Here is a 21,656-nt window from a genome sequence, read left to right on the forward strand (position 1 = left end):
CACAATGCAACTGGCAAGGTAATTGCAAAGAATTGCTACAGGTCTGTGTGACATCAGAAATAAAAAGTTCTTCCTACAAAAGTGTGTGACCTGGTTCAATTGCTTCCCAGTAGATAAAGATTTTCCAATCTATAATCTCCAAGTGCCTCCCCTACAAGAAAACGTGTTGAAAGCACATGGGCAACATTAGCCATTACTCAGTTATAAAAGAATTTCATTGATTTCAAAGAAGCCTTTGTTTCTATGACACAAACAAAAAATAAAGTAAAACAGTTCACTTCAACGTCACTCTTAGACATTTGCTGCACCAGAGGGTCAAAGTCCAAAAGGTAAAAGTAATAATGAGCTGGGATTTCACAAATAAAACAAAACAACTATGAGTACTGGTGAGTAAATCAGATAGATTATATATCAGATAGATTAGACAATTTATTATTCATCAGTTGAACTACTGATCGCAACTGTCACATAGAACCTTACAATCGCTTCCCCCGTCGACCTCATTATAGGTAGATGGGGTTTAAGACGACTTTGGTTCATTTATTTAGATTGTCGTCAATAATAATGTTTCTATTGGCTTCCCACAGGTTGTGTCACACACAAATAGGATTACCCTCTACATTTAAATATTCACAATTTAACAAAAATCTACTATAGTGTTATACAGTATATCCTGAACCAATACTGACCCAGAAACTTGACATGCTCTATTTTCTTCCTTGATCGTAGCACCATCTCTGCCTTCTCCCCACTCCTTCCCACCAGCATTGTGACCTTCTCCAAAATCTACCAACTTTTTACCAACCCTCTGTCCTCTCTGTCTCATCTCCAATTCCTTCCATAGCTTATGACCATCTCCAGCACCTACCTACTCCTTCCCAACCTCTGTCTTCTTTGCCTCCTCTCCTTTTCCTTCCACAATCTTTGTGACCATCTCCAGTACCTACTTAATTCTTCTACCAACCCTCTGTCCTCTATGCCTCCACCCCACAGCCACCAGCTTTGTGAACTTCTCCAAGATCTTCTCTTTATCTCAACTCTCTGTCCTCTCTGCCTCCTCCCCACTCCCATCAGCTTTACGACCATCTCCAAGATCTACCTACTCATTATCTCAACTCTTTGTCCTCTCTGTCTCCTACCACTCCCATCAGCTTTATGACTTTCTCCAAGATCTACCTACTCATTCCCTCAACTCTGTCCTCTCTGTTTCCTTTCCACTTCCTCCTATCAGTTTTGTGACCATATCCAGCACATACTTACTTTTCTTACGAACCCTCTTTCCTCTCTGCTTCCTCCCCACAAATCTCCATGTTCTCTCCACATCCTTTTTGGCATTGCTACAAAACTGAATAAGTGACTTACAATTTCCTGCATTTTTCTTATTACTTACAGTCATTCCCGGTGTCCCAGGCCCCTTTCCTGATGGAATCACAATCTGACCGACATGGAGATACTGATGGAAGATTCGGAGCCACACTACACACCACCACACCTCTTCTGGCTGTCAGTATCCGAGGAGACTCAGGATGAAAAGTTGTCATTTCCTGATGCTCTACACCAAGACCATCTGCCATTTTATCCAGGTTATTTCTTGAATCACTTTGGAAACAGGGCGTGTAAGCCATGGGTCTAACTGGGACCTGTGGTGGACCAACCTCTTGGTATATATTTCGACTGTCACCACTGCTACGCACATTTTTAAACTGAATGCCATTGGTTTTGTTGAGCAAGGCTGCAGTGGCAGGATCTTGTACAAGAGTAATGTTGTTACGTGAGTAGTTTTTCCTAAATACCTTCTTTCGAAATACAATAAAGAGGATGACGAGGACGAAGATAACAAACAAGACCACGGCTATGCCGATAAGCTCTTCTTTGCCGACATAGGAATGACCTGCCTGTATATTGGGCACTACTACTGGTCTGAGGCCGCAGTACTGTCCAACATATCCATGACTGCAGTTACAGAAAAATGATCCAAATACATTGACGCAAGTGCCGCCATTTTCACAGTCTTCCCTTTCACATTCATTGATATCTTCTTCACACCTTCACAGAATAAAATAAAATCAGTTGAGTACTCATTGTACTTGACGTTGAAATATGAAGTCAGGAGAATCTCAGTAAAAAAATATGTTCAACAATAAACTATGTTTTAGAAATATCGATTAAGCACACATTTTACTACAGCAACGCATCTTGTATGACTATGAAAATAATATTCTTATTCTGCCCCTTTGCTTATGAATATCTTTATTAGCTGAATTTCTTCTTAAAGAACTAAAGCCTAAAAATAAATCTGAAATGCTGTGTTTATAAAGTGAACTAACTGGTAGCAGCTCAGAGGTAAAGTAGCCCTATCACAGTAATGACCGAATTTTGCGGCCTTTAACCTTGTCCATAGCAGCTCCTAATCTGGGATTTTAGGCCATCTTTTTAGTGTCAGCGGCACTGCACATGCTCAGTGTGATCTGGGCTAAGTTTAGGAGGCATGGGTAATCATGGACTTTTGTGTCCCTTAGTATTCTTGCACTTGCTTCCGCTGTGTCAGTAAATGGTCCTTAATGGGTAGCATTTATAGCCCTCCTTTTATTTCCAACATTTGAAGTGCTAATGATTGTGTATCCTTGGTTATCTACAGGCTTGAGAAATTTGGGTGGAAAAAGACCACAGTTATATCTACTACAGTAGGGCTGCATGTTCTATGGATGGACTCTGATATCCATGTTGGACCTGGTGCCCACTGCCACCTCAAGTGAAGATACTTCTGGAAGTAAATGACAGCGGCAAAGGGACACTGCACTGTTTTCCTGACACTGCCCTGCCCAATATCAGACACTCTTTCTTATCTTCCATGAAACATACACCAAAAAGTAATTGTCTTCAGTCTATACCTGGAATATTGTCTTCTGCTCCAGCCCAACTTATCAAGAACTATTATAACAGTTCACCATCTCAAGAACAAGAGATAAGAAACTTTTTTAAAGAGCAGATGTAAAGAACTTGCTGCAATATTTATGAAGTGGAGGAACGAGATCAGAAACTTCAGAACACATCAAAATTTCAAGAGGAATAGGGGAATAAGAAACGATGCGCTAAAGCTCTCAGGGGGAAACCTCAGGGGAAAGGTTGGAGTTGGATGTAACTCATTTTCATCAGTGATAGTTGAGTTAAAAGATAAGAATATATATATATATATATATATATATATATATACTCGAGCCATTTACTGATCATCAGTTTTCCCGGCTCAGCTTTGGTCAGGAAGATGGCAAAATTCTAATTATAAATTTAATTTTCTCTCTCTGGCAGCATAATGAATTGCCATTTCCCATTAGAGACGCCGGTCTTGCTGGTACTTACGTTAATCCCCTCAGTCCCGTGCGGCAGTTGCAGATGAAGGAGCTCCCTATGGGATCACACGTCCCACCGTTCCGGCACGGATTTGGGAAGCAGGCGGTGATCTCCGACTCGCAGTTCTTCCCTATAAATTGAGATGGACAAGCGCACTGATAGCCTGTATGGGGGGAAAGACAGGAAGGTCAATAGGGCAGTCGGCACAAAAACACAGACAGAGCTGCAAGTGAATAGGGATCAATAGCAAATGCCTGGAGATTGAGAGGTTCCCAGGTTGATAAACGTGTAAAATAATGGGGTTATTATTGGCACCTATTGAATCCAACATCAGCAAAACAGCTACGTCATTTATTTTACACCTTAATAAAATCTTTTTACACAGCTTAATAAATATGCCCCGTTTTCGCGGTCTGAATTTTCAACCAGAAAAGCTCTGTCAATATTTTGTGTGCAAACTGTGACTCCACAGTGACACCTACTGCCCATAACTGGTCACTTCTAATCCAGCGAAGAGGCGTAGAACAATTTATGAATGGGAAAGTGCAGCTGCCGACTGATTCTAGCGATCGAGTCAGGAATTGCGTGATCACCTTTGAGTTAAAGTTTAGCATGTTACAGATTGGCCAATCCTAAGCAACTTTTCATTTGGTCTTCATTATTTATTTTTTACAGCTTTTTAATTATTTGCCACCTTCTCTTTACAGCTTTTAAATGGGGGTCATTAACCCCTATCTAAAAAAAACAAATGCTCTGTACAAATGTATTGTTATTGCTACTTTTTATTACTCATCTTTCTATTCAGGCCTCTCCTATTCATATTCCAGTCTCTTAGTCAAATCAATGCATGGTTGCTAGGGTTACCCAGATCCATAGCAACCAGACAGCTGAAATTGCAAACTGGAGAGCTGCTCAATACAAAGCTAAATAACTCAAAAACCATAAATTATCAAAAAAAAGTTAAACCGATTTGCAAATTGTCTCAGGATATCATTATCTACATCATACTAAAAGTTCGTTTAAAGGTGAACAACCCCTTTAATAAAAGGCATCAACATGCACCAAACTAGGGTCCATTTTTGGATTGCCATAATTATAGCTGTGGTGGTTATTGATGGGCGAATAAATTCGGCTGGCACAAATTCGCAGCGAATTTCTGCGTTGCTGCTGATGAAAAAATTTGCGAATCTCTCCCACGCAAAATTCGTCAGCGTTCGAAAAGTAGCTTGTGTCAAGATCGTTGCGCGTCAACACTATTTGGACGCCCTTTGACTTTAGCGCCAGCATCAATATTGACGCGAGCGACTTTTCATCAATTTTCGATTTTCACTATTCTTTCAAAAAATTTTTCACAGTTTCTCGAATTTCATGGTGAAGCGAATCAGTAGAAATTTGCCCATCACAAGTGGTGGTTAATAAGCCCTTATAACAAGGGACTTAAAGTAAATCAGCAAACAAAGGTTAAATTATTATCACATACTTCAACTTATCTGCAACATAACAGCCTAATTAAAAGTAAAATGCCCCTGAATCCCCCCCCCCCCGGCTTCCCCTTTCTGCATCACAGTAATAGCAGCAAATTTCAGGTGGAACTCACATGTCAAAAGCAGGATTCTTATTTAGAATTAGAGTATGTAGGCAGTCAGTTTTCAATCTATAAATGCTCCATGGCTGTGTAAAGGTTAACTTCCCCTTTAATAGGAAAAAAAATCTAGAAATGCTAAAGAAATATCTGGCAAGTATTGTGAATTCATTAGAGTTGCTTTTCATTATCGGGAGAGAGCCTATGATTAAGTGTCCTTGGGGAGAACGAAACGCGTCAGGCTTTTATCCTTTATACATAAAGACCTTTTTGTAGTTCTTCAAAAAATTTGGGTTCCTGGATTCTACTGACTGATTGACTTTTGGTGTTCCTGAGTGGTGCTTGGCCGCTACTCAAGGTTTCTGTAGGGAGATAGCAAGTAGCATGGGCAGGATCCAGGTAATTAGCATTAATGTAAATAAAGAGGTAATTGTCAGCATTTTGCCACCGTGGCTACTTATTGGCAATCACCCCATGTGCCATTGCCCTAAGATGTGGAAGTGCATTAGTTACAGCATATAACCTGCTTTGCTGCTGTCTCATGCCTTTACCAACAGTGCTGAGAGCTCAATCATATTTAATATCCGGCAATGAGCACTAGATGGCGCTGTAAACAAACTACAAGATAAATTGTGTTTCCTGTAACTGGAGACTCTGGGGCAAATTCACTAAGCGCAGAAGCGCCTAACGCTAGCGTGAATTCGCCAGCGTTGGGCATTTTTGTTACTTCACCGATTCACTAACGGACGCTGGCGTAACTTTGCTAGTGTTACTTCGCACTGTTACGCCTGGCGAATTTGCGCAACGGACGTAACTACGCAAATTCACTGACGCACGCATTGTTCTGAACGCTACCTTTTCCGCTAGACTTCCTTCGCCACCTCAGACGTGGCGAAGCGCAATAGAGTAGATAGGGATTTCTTCAAAAAAAGTTAAAAAATTTTCTAAGTCCCAAAAAATGCCGGCGTTTTTCTTTATTCTGAGTGATAGGCTGAAAACGATTGAACATTTTTTTGGGGCTCCCCTCCTTCCCCCCTACATTTCCTAACTCATGGCAACTTAACTATACAGTGGGCACATGTGTAGGGCAAAATAAAAATTGTATTTGCTGTTTTGAAGGTTTCCCAGGCTTGTGTAGTGCTGCTACATATTCCTCCATTGTAACTTCAATTTGGCGCCGTATGCAAATTAACCATCGCTAGCATAACTTTGCTTTGCTTGGCGAATTAACGCTAGCACAACCCTACGCTACCCCTGAGCGCAACTTCGGATTTTAGTGAATTTGCGGAGCGCAGCCGAAAATACGCCTGGTGAAGTGCGGCGAAGCGGATGCCAGCGCAACTACGAATCTTAGTGAATGTCCCACTCTGGTGGGTGCGAGTGAGAGCATACCTCCCAACCGTCCCGTTGACAGCTCAACCCGCAGTCCGCGAAATGTACTATGTCCCGAGTTTCTCTTTTGTCTGCTGCACTGAACAGCCAGAAAAAGATACACAATTTCTAACTTAATTGGCTCTTGGCAGAGAGCCCAGAATACATACTTAACATACGTTTGTAACGGTTTTAGATAAGATAAGAACTTATACAACTTAAAGGGCAATTCACCTTCACCAGCAAAACTGTAATAATGCATAAAAAACACAGACATGTGTTCAAACTTTCATAACCTGCCAATTTTTGTAAAATGGACATGGTAATTAAGGGGTGTGGTCACACAAATGGGCGTGTTCAAAAACATTTCCGTCCCTCTTTCTGTTTCCAAAATGTTGGGAGGTATGTGAGAGGGTGAGTATAGTACAGAAAATTAATTTTATATGTGATTATTCCTACCCCAAATATATCAGTGTAGTACAGTCATACCACCCCTCTGCCAATCCCATGATCACTGGGCAATTTGTGGGCACTGTTATCACATTACACCAGATTATACACCATTCGCACACATAATAACAAGGTTTTCTCCATTTCATTCATACACAAAAAAGCGGGTTCACAGAACACTGTGAATGTATAGTAAATGCTTACTATAGCATGATAGAGACCTCTAGTGACCAAAAAGAGGTAAAGCTACAAATTCAAAAATTTCTCTATATCCATGCTTGTTTTTTTCATATCGTATCAATCATATTAAAATCACAAAAAACCCACATGGAGCCTAACGCGTTTCATGCTTACCTAGCTCTTAGTCATAGGTAATTCCAAATGGAACACATGTCTCCAAACATATATATATATATATATATATATATATATATATATATATATATATATATATATATATATATATATATATATATATATATATATATATATATATATATATACATTTACAGATGAACCCACCCCAACTAAAGCCTAACTAAAGAAGTAGGTAGAAATGTTGTTCATTATGTTTTGTGCTTCTGTACCAGCCCAAGGCAACCACAGCCCTTTAGCAGTAAAGATCTGTGTCTCCAAAGATGCCCCAGTAGCTCCCCATCTTCTTTTCTGCTGATTCACTGCACATGCTCTGTGCTGCTGTCACTTACTGAGCTTAGGGACCCACTCACAATATACAGTACACATAGAATAGAAATGTCACAATATAAGGCTGATTAGTAATTAATACAGATAATTACTACATGGCAGCACAGAAACCAGTGCAATTAGCATCAGAATTTAATAATCAGCAAACCTGTAGCATCAGCTTATATTACAGGGGAAGCTCATTTTCTGCTGGATAATTAGTGACGAGCCCTAAGCTTAGCTTCTCAACAGCCAATCAGAGCCCACTGAGCATGTGAGTGTCACAGACACTTTCCAAGATGGTGACCCCCTGTGACAAGTTTGAAGTCCTGGATCATTGCCGTTATTGACAAGCTGAAACTTTAGCCTCGTGCAATAAGTTCACTATATAAAATATGGCATTTTTAGCCATATTCATTTTTAGGGTTTAGTTCTCCTTTAAAGCTTCATTTCTATAGGTATTTGTATCTAGAGCAACCACCAATCCTCTCTTATCTGCATTTTTTTATTCTTATGGCGTCATCATCTTGTAATTCTTTTAATGCAGCTCGTTTTTGAATTATATTTAATTTGTTTCTGCATTTCATGTCTTATCAAATGCTGATCCAGCAGGAACATACATGTGGTTTCTCAACTGAAGACTAGGAATTTCTGCTGTGGTTGGAGTATCTGCGTCACACTACTTAAAGGGGAACTTCACCCAAGCACAGTTTTTTGCACAGTGAAAGAGAATGCAACGCTAAGCAACTTTCCGATATACTTACATTAAACATTTCTAATGGTTTTGAAGTTATTTGTAAATGTATTTGCTACCGGAAGTCGTATGTGATGGGCCATTTGTATTCTCTGCCCTTGCAGCTCTGTCTTTTGAAACAATGTAAGAGAAGCAGGCCAGGCTGAATCCTGCTACATTGTATCAAGAGCCAGTACTGCAGAAATGGACAGCTATGGCTTTCACTAGGAACTATTAAAACATTTGCAAATAACTGCAAAACCATTGGAAATTGATAATGAATGTATATCGGAAAATTGCTTAGAATTATAGTTTCTTTAATTAGGCAAACACATGGTATTTTGGTGTAGTTCCCCTTTAATGCAAGCAATGTAGATGCAGTGAATGCCCTCATGGCACTAATGCCCAGCAGTTTATTGGCAGGATTTCCGCATGTGAATGATTACACTCAAACTGCAGAACGAGTGGCTCCGCTGTTCCTGCACGATGGTACTTGACCTATTTATTTTCCGAGCGGAGAATGAGAATGTGCTACAAAGCGACAGCAGATTTATTTTGCTGCCTTATAAAATAACAATTTGCTCTGTTGTTTTGTGTTTTTGTTTTTTTTTGCCAATCCAGTAATAGAAACAATAGGCCTCATTCAAAAAAAAAACAACTTAAATTTGTATTACCCACAATGCAACAGAATTCTATGGCCACCATAATCGGGTGCACATGTTGTGCTAGATATTAGAGGTACAAACTTTAGAAATGGTGCCCTGTACTTGGTGTATGTGTTACACAGCGCTGCACAATATGTTGGTGCTGTAAAAATACATGAGCCAATTAACAGACAGAGTTCTGCCTTTTGCTTCCTCACTTCTTCCTGTTACAGTTAGAGTTGTAGTATTTCTGGTCAGGTGATCTCTGAGGCAGCACAGATAGAGTCACGAAATGGTGGTTCAAGGCAAGAGATGTAAAAGGGCAATATTTATGTAAATATATATTCCAGTTTGGTAAGATTCTTTAATATGCCACTTAATATGATATAAACTATCTGTTGCTTAAGTGTTCATTTTGGGGGTATAGTTTTCCTTTAAGCAGGGTCAGACTTGCCCACCGTAATCCCAGAAGGAATCCCGGTAGGATCCAGGTATGTCCATTGAGATTGTATGGGGGAAGGTTTGTGCTGAGGGTAACATGTGTGGTGGCAGTGGAGTAGGTGCTGTGTGACGTGTGGTGTATGTAGCAGCTTTGGTGCAATGGGCAATGGATTGTGGTTGGTGGTAAAGGGGGCACTTGAGATCATGTCTCCCGGTTGGCTCAAGAGTCCCTAGTCTGACAATGGATTTAAGTTGGAATGCATGTAAATATCTGATCATTTGGCCTTGTCTCTTGATACATGCAACATCCACTGCTTCACACACATATCTGCTGAATTAATCTTCCTGATCCTCAAATGCGGCACTTGGCCACTAATCAGAAAACACAGGAGTTTTGTCCATGAACCGATATGTCTGTCCAGTCTTTATCCAAATTGTACAAGAAGAGAAATCATTTTTACCCAAGACTCTGCCACTCTCTAAAAATTGCCATTAAACAAAACAAAGGGGTTGGTCACCTATAGATTAACGTTTAGTATGATGTAGAGAGGGATAATTGGTTTTCATTTTTTATTATTTGTGTTTTTTTATGTTATTTGGCTTTTTATTCAGCATTTTGTAATTTCAGCATTCTGATCACTAAGGTCCATAATACCCTACAACCATGTAGTGATTTAAAGGAGAGACTGGAATATGAATTGGAAAGGCCTGAATAGAAAGAGGAGAATAAAAAGCAGTAATAACAACACATTTGTATCTTAACAGAGGATTTTTTTTAAGATGGGTTCAGTGACCCCCCATTTGAAAGCTGGAATAAGTCAGAAAAAGAAGGTAAATAATTTAAAAAAAAAACTATAAAAGCTATAAAAAATAAAGACCAATTGGAAATTGGCTATTCTATAACATATTAAAGGTTAACTTAAAGGTGAACCACCCCTTTAAGAATCGCACCTGATACAACAGAACGAATGCAATTGCACAAGTGTTTGTCCGTTATGTTGTCACTGCACCTATGCGTGAATCCTGGAATTATCACATGTTCAGGGTGTTAGTTACTACAGGATTCCATTGAGTGGGTAAGTGCTAGTGATGTGCGGGTCGGGATTTCCCCGATCCTCACCCGACCCTGACCTGCCCTAACTTAGCCCGCGCCCACCCGCATCCGACTACCAGGTTGCTTTTAAAGACCCGCCCCGCTGATGATGTCACAAAAGGGGCGGGGCAGGTGCAGCATCTATAAATAAAAGACAAAGTCGGAAGCTGGTATTTGACGGTGCCACCCGGGAAGAAGAGTGTGTGGTCACCCCGAACCTGCCCGACCCGTGGGTATCAGGCCGGCCCGCACATCACTAGTAAGTGCATTAATTACCTATTTTTGTTCTCTGGGATGAGTGCCTGAAGCATTGATGCACATGTCCTCTAGGTGTATTAATCAGATGCCTTCTGCTACATTGTTTCAGGAGACTCCACAGAGAATAAAAAAAGAGACACTGACACTTTAAAATCCTATTTAAATAAATCAGCTCCTATAGTACAGTATGGGATCAGTTATCCGGAAACCCGTTATCCAGAAAGCTCAGAATTACGGATAGACTCCATTTTATCCAAATAATCCAGATTTTTAAAAAACGATTTCCCTTTTCTCTGTAGTAATAAAACAGTAGCTTGTACCAACTAAGATATAATTAATCCTTATTGGAGGCAAAACCAGTCTATTGGGTTTATTTAATGTTTCTATGATTTTCTAGTAGACTTAAGGTATGACAATCCAAATTAAGGAAAGATCTGTTATCCGGAAAACCCCAGGTCCCAAGCTTTCCAGATAACAGGTCCTATACCTGTAGTAAAGTTGTTTGTGCTTGCAGTAGCAGCTACTCACCACCAGATGGCACGTTGGTACAGCTGCCTCCGTTCTGGCACGGTTTTCTCTGGCAAGCGTCAGGATAAAGAACACAGCCAAGCTTTAATTCAGTCAAGCCGACCACTTCTGCAAAGCTGCTGCGCTTGTTCTGAAGTGGCAGCTCGTTGTTATTCAGGACAACTGAATCCAGGCATCCTTGGAAGCCGCCCAGGACCTGCGTGTTCCTTTTGTCGGTGAGGCTGCGGACGTTCTCCACCTGCACCTGAGCTCCGAAATAAATGGCGCTGTCGGTGCTCAGGGTCTGGAAGTAGAACGGGGCCTTGCGCCGCTCCACGTAGCTGTCGTCCAGGGACAAGCTTGTGAAATTCCCATTGAGATCCAAATAAACCGAGTGCCAGTTCCCATCGTTAACCGTCCTGCCAGAAATTCCCAGGATTCCTGGGCCGCTGCCACAGTCCAATTGGAACCACAGCTTGCCATCCACGATCTGAGGAAGAGAATGTAAAAAATGTGTCTCAGTGTGAATTTGTACATATGCGGAAAGCAAACGTGTGCGTGAATTATACGGCTGGGGGAGCAGACGGAGATAGAGCAGAAGGCGGCTGGACGGGCAAAAGCTAAACAAAGTGCGGCATGTGAAGAAGAACATGCACCCTATTTATAACTTATATTTATTATCCGTTCATATTCCTTCCAAGAGAGAGAAATGCAAGGGTGGGACTTATTATATACACAGACAAGGTTACAGAAACAATGGGGTAACAGCCACCCTGCTATAGTTCCAGGGGTACCCAGGGCACAAATAAGCACTCCCCCCAAATCTCCCCCTAACTGGCCTTCAGACTGGGCCCCCTTAGCTCATAACAAGGTTACAGATATATAGAAACATTGGGGTAACAGTCACCCTGTTATAGTTCCAGGGGTACCCAAGGTACAAATAAGCACTCACCCCAAATCTCCCCCTAACTGGCCTTCAGGCTGGGTCCCGTTAGCTCATAACAAGGTTACAGATATATAGAAACATTGGGGTAACAGTCACCCTGCTATAGTTCCAGGGGTACCCAGGGTACAAATAAGCACTCACCCCAAATCTCCCCCTAACTGGCCTTCAGACTGGGCCCCTTATCTCATAACAAGGTTACAGATATATAGAAACATTGGGGTAACAGTCATCCTGCTATAGTTCCAGGGGTACCCAGGGTACAAATAAGCACTCACCCCAAATCTACCCCTAACTGACCTTCAGTCTGGACCCCCTTAGCTCATAACAAGGTTACAGATATATAGAAACATTGGGGTAACAGTCACCCTGCTATAGTTCCAGGGGTACCCAGGGCACAAATAAGCACTCACCCCAAATCTCCCCTTAACTGGCCTTCAGGCTGGACCCCCTTAGCTCATAACAAGATTACAGATATATAGAAACATTGTGGTAACAGTCACCCTGCTATAGTTCCAGGGGTACCCAGGGCACTAATAAGCACTCACCCCAAATTTACCCCTAATTGGCCTTCAGGCTGGACCCCTTAGCTCATTAACCATAATATAAGCTATAGTTTCAGTAATATACAGATCAGTAAATACATTTCCATCCCAAATCTCACCTTAATTAACCTTAAGGTTTGGGTTTTTGGGTGCATCTAGGAGAGCAAACAGGGATTTTCCCCAACTGCCCGTCAATTCTTCTGCTGCAGGACCACCCAGGATAAGCACTATAGTAATAAGCCCCTTATAAATGGCTTTAGAGAGTAGATTAATAAAATGCCCAGCTTTATCAGATGTTGTATCTACAAATAAAGTCTCCACAAATATTACTGCATGGATAAAACACTAACTACCCAATTTCCCCTAAAGGTGGCGCTGCATGGTCAGGGTTGTGGAGCGTCTCATGACACACAAATGAAGATGGGAACCCTAGTGTATAAGTGCCTGGGAATGTTTAATCATTTTGATGTTGCTGTGCTGTAGGACACAATGTGCTACAAAGAAGCAGCTCTGCAATGGAAGGGTGACTGAGCAAAGCTCCTCGGCTCATTCTGACACTTAATAAGACAGAGCATTAATCAATTACATAAGGCTTGATTGTATACAGGCTTGGAAACTAGGTCAGTTAAACTCCTTTCAGCTTCTGGATATCATCTGTGTTTATTAAACACCCATTAAAAATTATTCCCTTTCATGGGTACACGGCAACAGGGGAGCCTTTGGAGAGATTACATTTCATATGGACTCTTTATGGCTGGTGTATCTAATTAAAATGTTGCTTATTTCTAGCCCGAATCCCAACTGGGAGACGTTCCAAGCACTGGTGACTCCAGCCAGAATAGGAGATGAAGTATTAATAAGCAAAAGTAGAACCACATTGGGTATTGCGGCGCCCGAGCTGCCCGCCAAGAAGAGCGAAAATGCAACAACAACAAAAAAAAGGATATTTCTGACTGATCTTGAAGGTGATGAATGAAGATCCCGGCCCAAGATGCTCTAATCTCATTACACATCTCAACCTTTTCCATTTCACCAGCAGATGTTGTGAGGGAGGAGACCACCCCTTCCATATGCCGGCTAATGATTTCCCAAGGAAATATGGCACACGGACTAGACACCTTCTTTTAATTAGGATACATGTACACATACATGTACACAGGCTATCCATACACCAAGACACATACATGTACACAGGCTGTCCATACACCAAGACACATACATGTACACAGCCTATCCCTACACCAAGACACATCATTTAGATGTAGATTTATAGATGCACATGCATGTTGCCTTGCTCCATCTCACTGTAATAAACTCTTGACAAATGGATGGAGATATTACTGTCTTGGGTGGTCTGAGATGGCACTCAGGCCACAATTATATACACACAAATACACACACAAGAGACAAACACACAATTGAAAAGAAGCTACGGGGCTGTTTCTCCATGTCCATCACCTCCACATGGTGGAAGCCATGGGAGGTGGTTAAGACCTGAGGCTTTGGTATAATAGAGATGCTCAACTTGAAACCCTCCAACATCTGAACAACAATTGTCCCTCAACTTGTTCTTGGGTCATTCCAGTGCTTGGGGCACAGTGCAAATGCCTTTTCAGCCCTTCCCTAAATTGGCACAATTAAGACTACTCTGTTGTCCCACAATGGATACTCTTACATCCTAATGAACTAAACCCACTTTCTGATATCGCCTACAAAACTGACCATAAACCGATACAGCAGGAGATTATGGGTGTGTTGATTAAGATCTAGATCAGATAAAACAATAATTACTTTCAGAATCATGCACGGATTGGCCCTGGTGTACATGATAATGGCGTTATTTTGCAGTGTCCTCATCCGCAAGGCCAAACTGAACTCGTGCTTCTTGCTGTTTTCCGAGACTCGGTATTTGATGTAGCTGTTTCCAGAGAAGCTGAGAGAGGTATGTCCTGGAACAACACAGAGAGAGAGAGATTACAGATCTTGGGCCAGAGCTTTCTTTCCAATGTGTCTGTTTAGCAGACCCAGAACATACCAGATGCGCGGCTGTGTGTTTGTAACAATAGATTTTCCATCTCAGTAAAACTACTGATAATAACAGGGACACTCAAGATCTTCAGGGTTTAAAGGAAAACTGGAACTCAACAAAGAAGTAGCCTAGAAATGCAACACATTGTGTTTTGGGCTTCTGTACCAGTCCAAGGCAACTACAGCCTTCTGCCCCTAAAGTTGCCCCTGTAGCTCCCCATCTTTTTCTACTAATTCCCAACACATGCTCTGTGCTGCTGTCACATACCCGAGCTTAGGGACTAAAACACAATACAATTCAGTTTTCATTATGTAAATTTAATACAAATACATTGTACATTTGATGAGTACCCTTGAGTGATAGCAGTGCCTGATCTAAGCAAGGCAGGTGACTTATTCTTGCCTCTACACCAGGCCTTCCTCGCCAGAGCCATTAATCATGCTACGTCTCCATCACTGTACATGTCTTGTGATTTTATGGATGCAGGATCATTAGTGTGCCTAGAGGTCGCTTTCCAAAGCTTTTATTTATATTAATAAAATAAAAAAGCAAAGCAGAAATTAATGGGGGCTACCATTGGTGCTTCAAGCCATAACAGGCCTTTGAATTGACTGCATTTTTTAAAAATAAGCATGTGTCATGGGGTCCACACTCTACTGTGTATATAGAAAAGGTTTCGTCAGTTGATCTGAAAGTTTATAGAGAGAAAACCTTTCTACTGTATCTCATGCAAAGTTAGACGTGGTGTCTCTTCCAGAACAATATGGTTTGCGTATGGCCCTATTCTCCCTACTACTGGATTATTACACATAGAACTTGTTCTGTTATCCCTACCGTCACCCCTTCTCTACAGCAATATGCTTTGATCTAATGTTTTATTTTCCTTGAGGTCAGAAACAGACTGGTAGTCTATGAACTTTTTTTCCTCTGTGCCTAAATTGATTGGTTGGGTTCTCTTTCCTTAATGCCCTAAGAAGCAGGTTTGGACTGTCCTGCAAGATCTCCAGATGATCTTCTGATGGCCCTAGGCCCTACTCAATCCCAGGCTAGGTCTTTTCAAACCAGCCTTTTCTAATTTTCACTATAGGTTTAAATAACCCCCTAATAACATGTGGCACTGCCTCCATCTTCTCGTGACAGTGTGCCCTAGATGGCAGATTTTCTGGTGGGCCATAGGAGGTCCAGTCTGACCCTGCAAGCATGATATACTCCTTAATTTCTACTAACAACACTTTCTTTCATTGCAAATGTCACTTATTCTTAAGAAACATTGATTCCAAGCAAACTTGCTGGAACCAATAATAGGGCTCATGCAAGAACAAAAATTGAGCATAAGTTCATGTTCATAAAGGTACTTGTACCCATACTTGCAGTCAGTGCCAATGCTCCCCTTCAGCGACTGAGCACAACTGCAATACATACACAATATGCTGTAGGGAATTCCCAGCCTGGACCTCACTAGTAGGTTCCCTAGAAGGTAGCGTCCATGGACTTGACTTGTGGCAAACATATTGGACACTAATACCATTACTGATGCTGCATGCTTGGCACCATGGAAGTCAATCCATCCCCACCCTTGATTTGTCTGTCATGTGGATGCTACTTAGAGAGTGCTTGCAATGATACGGGGAAAATGACTGTATTGTGGGTTGAAACATGACCATTGCAACCATAAAAATACACTTTGCACTAGCACCTTCAGTCACAAAGAAGCCCCAACATGAATCACAGCTGATATTGGTCTTCAGCAGCTGATATTACTCATAGGGATGCACGGAATCCACTATTTTTGTGATTCATCCAAATCCAGAATCCTTTGAAAAAGATTTGGCCTAATAACAAATTGAATTTGAACCTTAATTTGCATATTCAATTTATGGCAAGGTAGGGGCAAAGAGAACCTTGTGCCCACTATGTGGCTAAAATAGTTTTTTCTTCCTTGTTTGTGTGACTTAAAGTCACGTGATTTTAAGAATCAGGTGATTGGATTCAGCCGAATCTGAAACCTGCTGAAAAAGACCGAATTCTGGCAGAATCCCAAACCAAATCCTGGATTCGCTGAATCCCTAATTGCTCCAACTATCGTCTATGATTGTAGAAAATCAGAACATAACATGTTATATCTTAACTGGTAATCTTACTAATGTTAAGGGCTTGTATTAATTTCTACTCTGTAAATATGAAGTTAAAGCCCTGAATTGCCTAACATGGTACTATACTATCCCCCAAACATCTGCAGTCAGTGACTAAACAAGCACAAGTGTTGTAACTGTTTTCAAGGAAAGTCGGGCTCTAGGGCTCTCATTGCATAGCAAATTATTAATAAGCCATTCAGAACACAATCATCTCGTGTTGAAGTGGTGATGCTTGTGGGTCATTCATTGCTCAAGCGAGTGGTGTAACTAGACCCTTAATATCATTAAGTAGGAGAAATAGAGCAGGAAGGGCAATAAAGTAAAGCAAACAAGATCTCTCAATGAGTATACAGTGGCATATACTGTATAAGTATAATGAGGTGAGACCCTGCTGTTAATGACGCATTACCTGAACATTCTCCAAGCTTGCCTGGTGGGCACTGACAGATGTAAGGCCTCCGGCTCACTTCATACCCTATGCATTGCATATCCTCAGGACACGGCTTATTCATACAGGGATCGGCAGATCCTGGACAAAGCCCACCTAGAAGAATTTAAAATATTATATTAAAATGAGGAACATTAAAAAGCCTCAAATGAATTAGTCACATAGGTCTTTTTCCATCTGGCATTTGCATTTTCACCCACCTCCTTAATTAATTGTTCCCTTTAAGTTTTTTGTAATTTATGTTTAGAGCTGAAACTTATTCACATAAATAAGTATTCCCTCCACCAACTAAATAAGAGCAAAGTACTAAAATATTTGTGCACGTCACCATGATTATTATCCAAAGCAATATTCTTTCCCAGAATTCCTTTGTAATTGCAATCAGATTTGTTGTGTCGGTGCTGAAGAGACAATTGAGTGAAAAAGGGTGCCAGGTAAGGGGGTGGCATGATAGCAGGACATGGGTATGTACTTACAGCCCCTATGGCTTCTAGTTATCTGCAATTTAATTGGCACAAAACAAAAAGCAAACACTGTGCAGACCACCTGGTCATGAGAGGGTAGGGATGATGGTATGATGCAATTAGATGGTCACATGGGCAATATAATACCAGCGTTGGACTGGCTCATCATCACAACCAGAAAACTCCCAATGAGCCCAGGTGTCAGTCGTCCCACTTGCTCACCCAACCATGGGGTCTTATACGCCTATACCATGGCCATTCATGTATGAGAGATGGTGGTAGTGATGTGTGGGTTGACCTGAAACCCACAGGTTAACCGCCTGTTGGGCAGGTTGAAATTTGGCCAACCACTGCAGGTTAGGGTTCAGGTCAGACTAGGGAAGTACACTCCTCCTCTGCTCCCAAAGATTTCTTGTCTTGGAACCAGAGGTGCGCACAGAAGTAGGATACTGAGTGTGAAGATGTGGGTACGGGTTGTACATGGGTCCTACAATGCTTCGGGTGCAGGTTGAGTTTTTCCTGACCCGCAAATCATTCGAGGGAGGACACATGGCAGAAACGATAGATGAGTGTTACGTGAATGAAGATGGTGAGTGAGAGAAGTGAAAGAGTGAGTAATTTAAGGAATGAAAAAAGGTTTGCTCAGTGGGTCCGTGGTCCAAGGCTTTCTGTTAGCCTGCTGCACCCCAGTCTAATACTGTATTGAGTTGAGTTTTGAGTAAAAAGCAAGGTGGCACAAAGGAAACTTGGTAAGTTAAACATGGAGAGGCAGCTCCCTAAAGGAATTTACCTTGGACCACAGGGTTAGTGATCTGCCAATAGGTTGCACAACTCCTATTGTTTAAGTTATCCTTTAGTAGGTGGAAATCTGAGCCTATTAATTATAAATGAGCCATTGCAACCCCATGCCATGATCAGAATCAAACTCAGGACCCCAGTCTTCCACATTCATTGTGCCACCATAAACCTAATGTAACAGAATGAGTAAAGGGGCAGTAGGAAGATGCTGAATAAAAACAAACTTCACTATTTGGAAGAGCTTATTGGCAGCTGCAGTTCAGCAGCAGTCAGAAGCAATACATGTACCGTGCCTGCGAGGCAACCCTTGAATTGCTCTCAGCCTCATAAGAGTTAATTGGTGTTTTCTGATTTCAAAAGCAAAAATGATTTTTATATGTGTGAACGTTTCTCCAGAAAACGAAATTTCCAACAGGTAAAATACATAAACTGCAGTCAGCCATGTAAAAAAGGAAAAATATACAGTCAATCATTTACTCAAATGAGTGCCATCTGGCAGGGATATTTACAAGTTACTGTATAATCAATTACAATAGTTGAGAAGGAAAGCTACCGTGGAAATAAGTGCCATTATAGCGCAAGGCTGGCCTCATATTACAATAAAAGATATATTTTCTTTGGAAATGGGGAAATTACTGTTTTCAGAAATGACATGGTTCAGTTACCAATCTAGATGAGGTCTTTAGCGAGTACTTCAGGGGCTGACAGGCTGAGGTTTTCTACTGAGATTTTCGCCTTGAGAATAAAACTCTCTGGATGGATTAGAGAAATGGGCTCATTTGAAGCTAAATCAGAAACGGGCAAGAGATAAAGCCTCCGTCACATTTGGCCTGGGTTTTTCTTTGTGTTGTTAAAAATAAACAAGGGCCATATAATCATGACAGGGAAGATGTAAATAGTGTGGCCCTGCAGCTGTAGGTAGAAACAATGGGGGTTAGTAGAACGGCAACAGTATGTGAAGAAGAATAGTTGAAGAGCCAAATGGTCCATCCTTGGTCTTACTTGAGCCTCACCACCTATAAAGACAGCCCTGATAATTATAGGTATTTTGTGCATGATTCTGATATATTCATCCTTACATAAAGCTGAAATAGGGCTTTAGTGCCCCCTCATGGGGTGCCAGAAGATAAAGAAACTTGCATATACTGCTGTGAGCCAAAGCAAGAACAGACATCAACCATCTCACATCCACAGTTCAAGACTTTTTCTATGAACCCAAAGACCTTGAGAAGAAAGATCAAGATGTCAGGAGCTACCTGGGATCAAACTCTGAACTATACACGCAATTTATAAGCCTGTTGCAAACGATACCCCGGTGCTTGATCATTGAAGCTCCCAAGCTAGATCCAGCGTACTACTTGTTCCTGTGACTCCTTGTTCCTGTGACTCCTGTGCCTGATTCCTGCCTTGTTCCTGTCCTTGTCCTGCCTGGTTCTCTGCTCCCTGCTCCCATTAATTATTGGAGCTCCTGGTATTTGACCCTGGTCTGTCTCTTCTACCATTCTCTGCCTTCAGCCTGCCCCTGACCTCGGCCAGTTTACCGGACTCTCCAAGTTTGCTGCCAGTCCTGACCTTTTTGCCTATTCTTTGGATCACTCTTGTCTGCAGCCTACCTCTGACCACTGACCCGGTAAAAGGACTTCTGTTTTTCTTGCAAATAACCAGTTGTGTTGCCTGCATTTACTTTAATAAATCTTTCCACGCTACAACAACATGTCTCTTGTGCATCAGCACCTTAAATACCCACTATTTCCATGTTACACAGCACCTAGGCTCTTACCTGTAAGCCACTCACCTGTGGCTCAGCCTGACACAAGAAATGGAAGAAAGTAAGATAGACTATTAACTCAGGTCTGGATTATTGTAGGATGCCATTTACTAATCTCTGTCTATATCTTCACTAATCTCTCTGCTGAACAGATTTTGTTAATCGTACTTTGGGGGATTTACTGGTATCCAGTTATTGGAATCCGCTTAAAGAAAATATCTCGTTATCTTTGTTATCTATATAAATGCCCTGAAGCATTGTGGTTCCTAAGGTTGTAAATAAGCATGGTAATGTAATAAAAAGTCCAACATTTGCCCTGGTCTAGTAACCATACAGATGTATGATTTCAAATAACTGCTGGTTGCTATGGGTTACTAAACCAGCCTTTTATTACATTACACCAAATGTAAAATAACAGTATGCCCATTGCTGAGCTTGAATTATCCTCCAACACAGCAGGGCAGCAGGTGCATGCTCAGGATCTTGCTCAGGAACTTGCTCAGGTCAAATAGCCTGTTGGTCCTTCTACAGCAAATTGGCTGGATGTCTCTATACCATTCCTGAAACAAGCTACCTCACCCCCAAACACCTCAATATTGCTGAGTTCTGCATTTATCTAATTTGGTCCAAGCTGAGCAGGCGATATCAGATAGATACCTAACCTGAACAACCACAACTAGAACATCAAAACAGAACAATGCATTTAGTGGAAGTGGAACTTCAAGGTCAAGAGGACATACAACTTTTTGTACATAGTAGAAAAACGAAATGCGTCACGGGTGGAGGATCATTGTGGCCATATATGTGATAGTTGACTAATGTACAGGTGGACATGTACAACCAAATCTACACAGCCATGACTTGTCTACCTGGATAGGTCACCCATTTTTATAAATGAGACTGAAAGTATAAAATATGTATACATATCCCCTTAGTTCTTAGAGATATTCAAGAGAACAGTTTTAGTGCAAGGACATGTCCATTGGTGTGGCCAGTAGGGATGTGCGAATTTTTTCGCCACGGAAATGACACCCATAGAGTTGTATGGCGAAAAAAATGACGCACATCAAAAAAATTCGACATGTGACAAAAAAAAATTAGCTGCATGACAAAAAATTTTTGACGCCCATATAGATTTTAATGGCTGTCAGTGACATTTCGCCGGTGCCGAATTTTTGGCGAACCTTCAATTTCCAGGGATGTTGGGAGTTTATATTTTAAGCAAGGTGACTTCTGGCCAGTGCAGTTATTTCTGGATTTGGGGGCCCACAACAACTGCATTGTTTGCCTTGAAATAATTCTCCCTTTCTATTTAAGCAACAGCTTCCCCTACTGTTTCATTCTTGTTTCTCATAATTAAATTACAATTTTGATTAGAGAGTATAGGGTAGAGCATGGCAGCACTAGCAATA

At 41.3% G+C, this 21,656-nt stretch overlaps 1 protein-coding gene across 7 annotated transcripts in view; it reads right to left on the reverse strand.

Moving 5' to 3' along the window:
- LOC108708756 (protocadherin Fat 3-like) overlaps nucleotides 1-21,656 on the reverse strand; it is a 406,168-nt gene that overhangs the window by 12,145 nt on the left and 372,367 nt on the right. For all 7 annotated transcript variants that reach the window (XM_041582699.1, XM_041582701.1, XM_041582700.1 and 4 more), the window contains 5 exons: nucleotides 17,176-17,310; nucleotides 14,394-14,551; nucleotides 11,136-11,604; nucleotides 3,361-3,514; nucleotides 1,391-2,046 (listed from right to left, as the gene is read on the reverse strand). In XM_041582699.1, the coding sequence (XP_041438633.1) occupies nucleotides 1,391-2,046; nucleotides 3,361-3,514; nucleotides 11,136-11,604; nucleotides 14,394-14,551; nucleotides 17,176-17,310 (1,572 nt within the window). The remainder of the gene's footprint in view (nucleotides 1-1,390; nucleotides 2,047-3,360; nucleotides 3,515-11,135; nucleotides 11,605-14,393; nucleotides 14,552-17,175; nucleotides 17,311-21,656) is intronic.

This window comes from Xenopus laevis, chromosome 2L (genome assembly GCF_017654675.1).
Source record: "Xenopus laevis strain J_2021 chromosome 2L, Xenopus_laevis_v10.1, whole genome shotgun sequence".
Classification (NCBI taxonomy): domain Eukaryota; kingdom Metazoa; phylum Chordata; class Amphibia; order Anura; family Pipidae; genus Xenopus; species Xenopus laevis.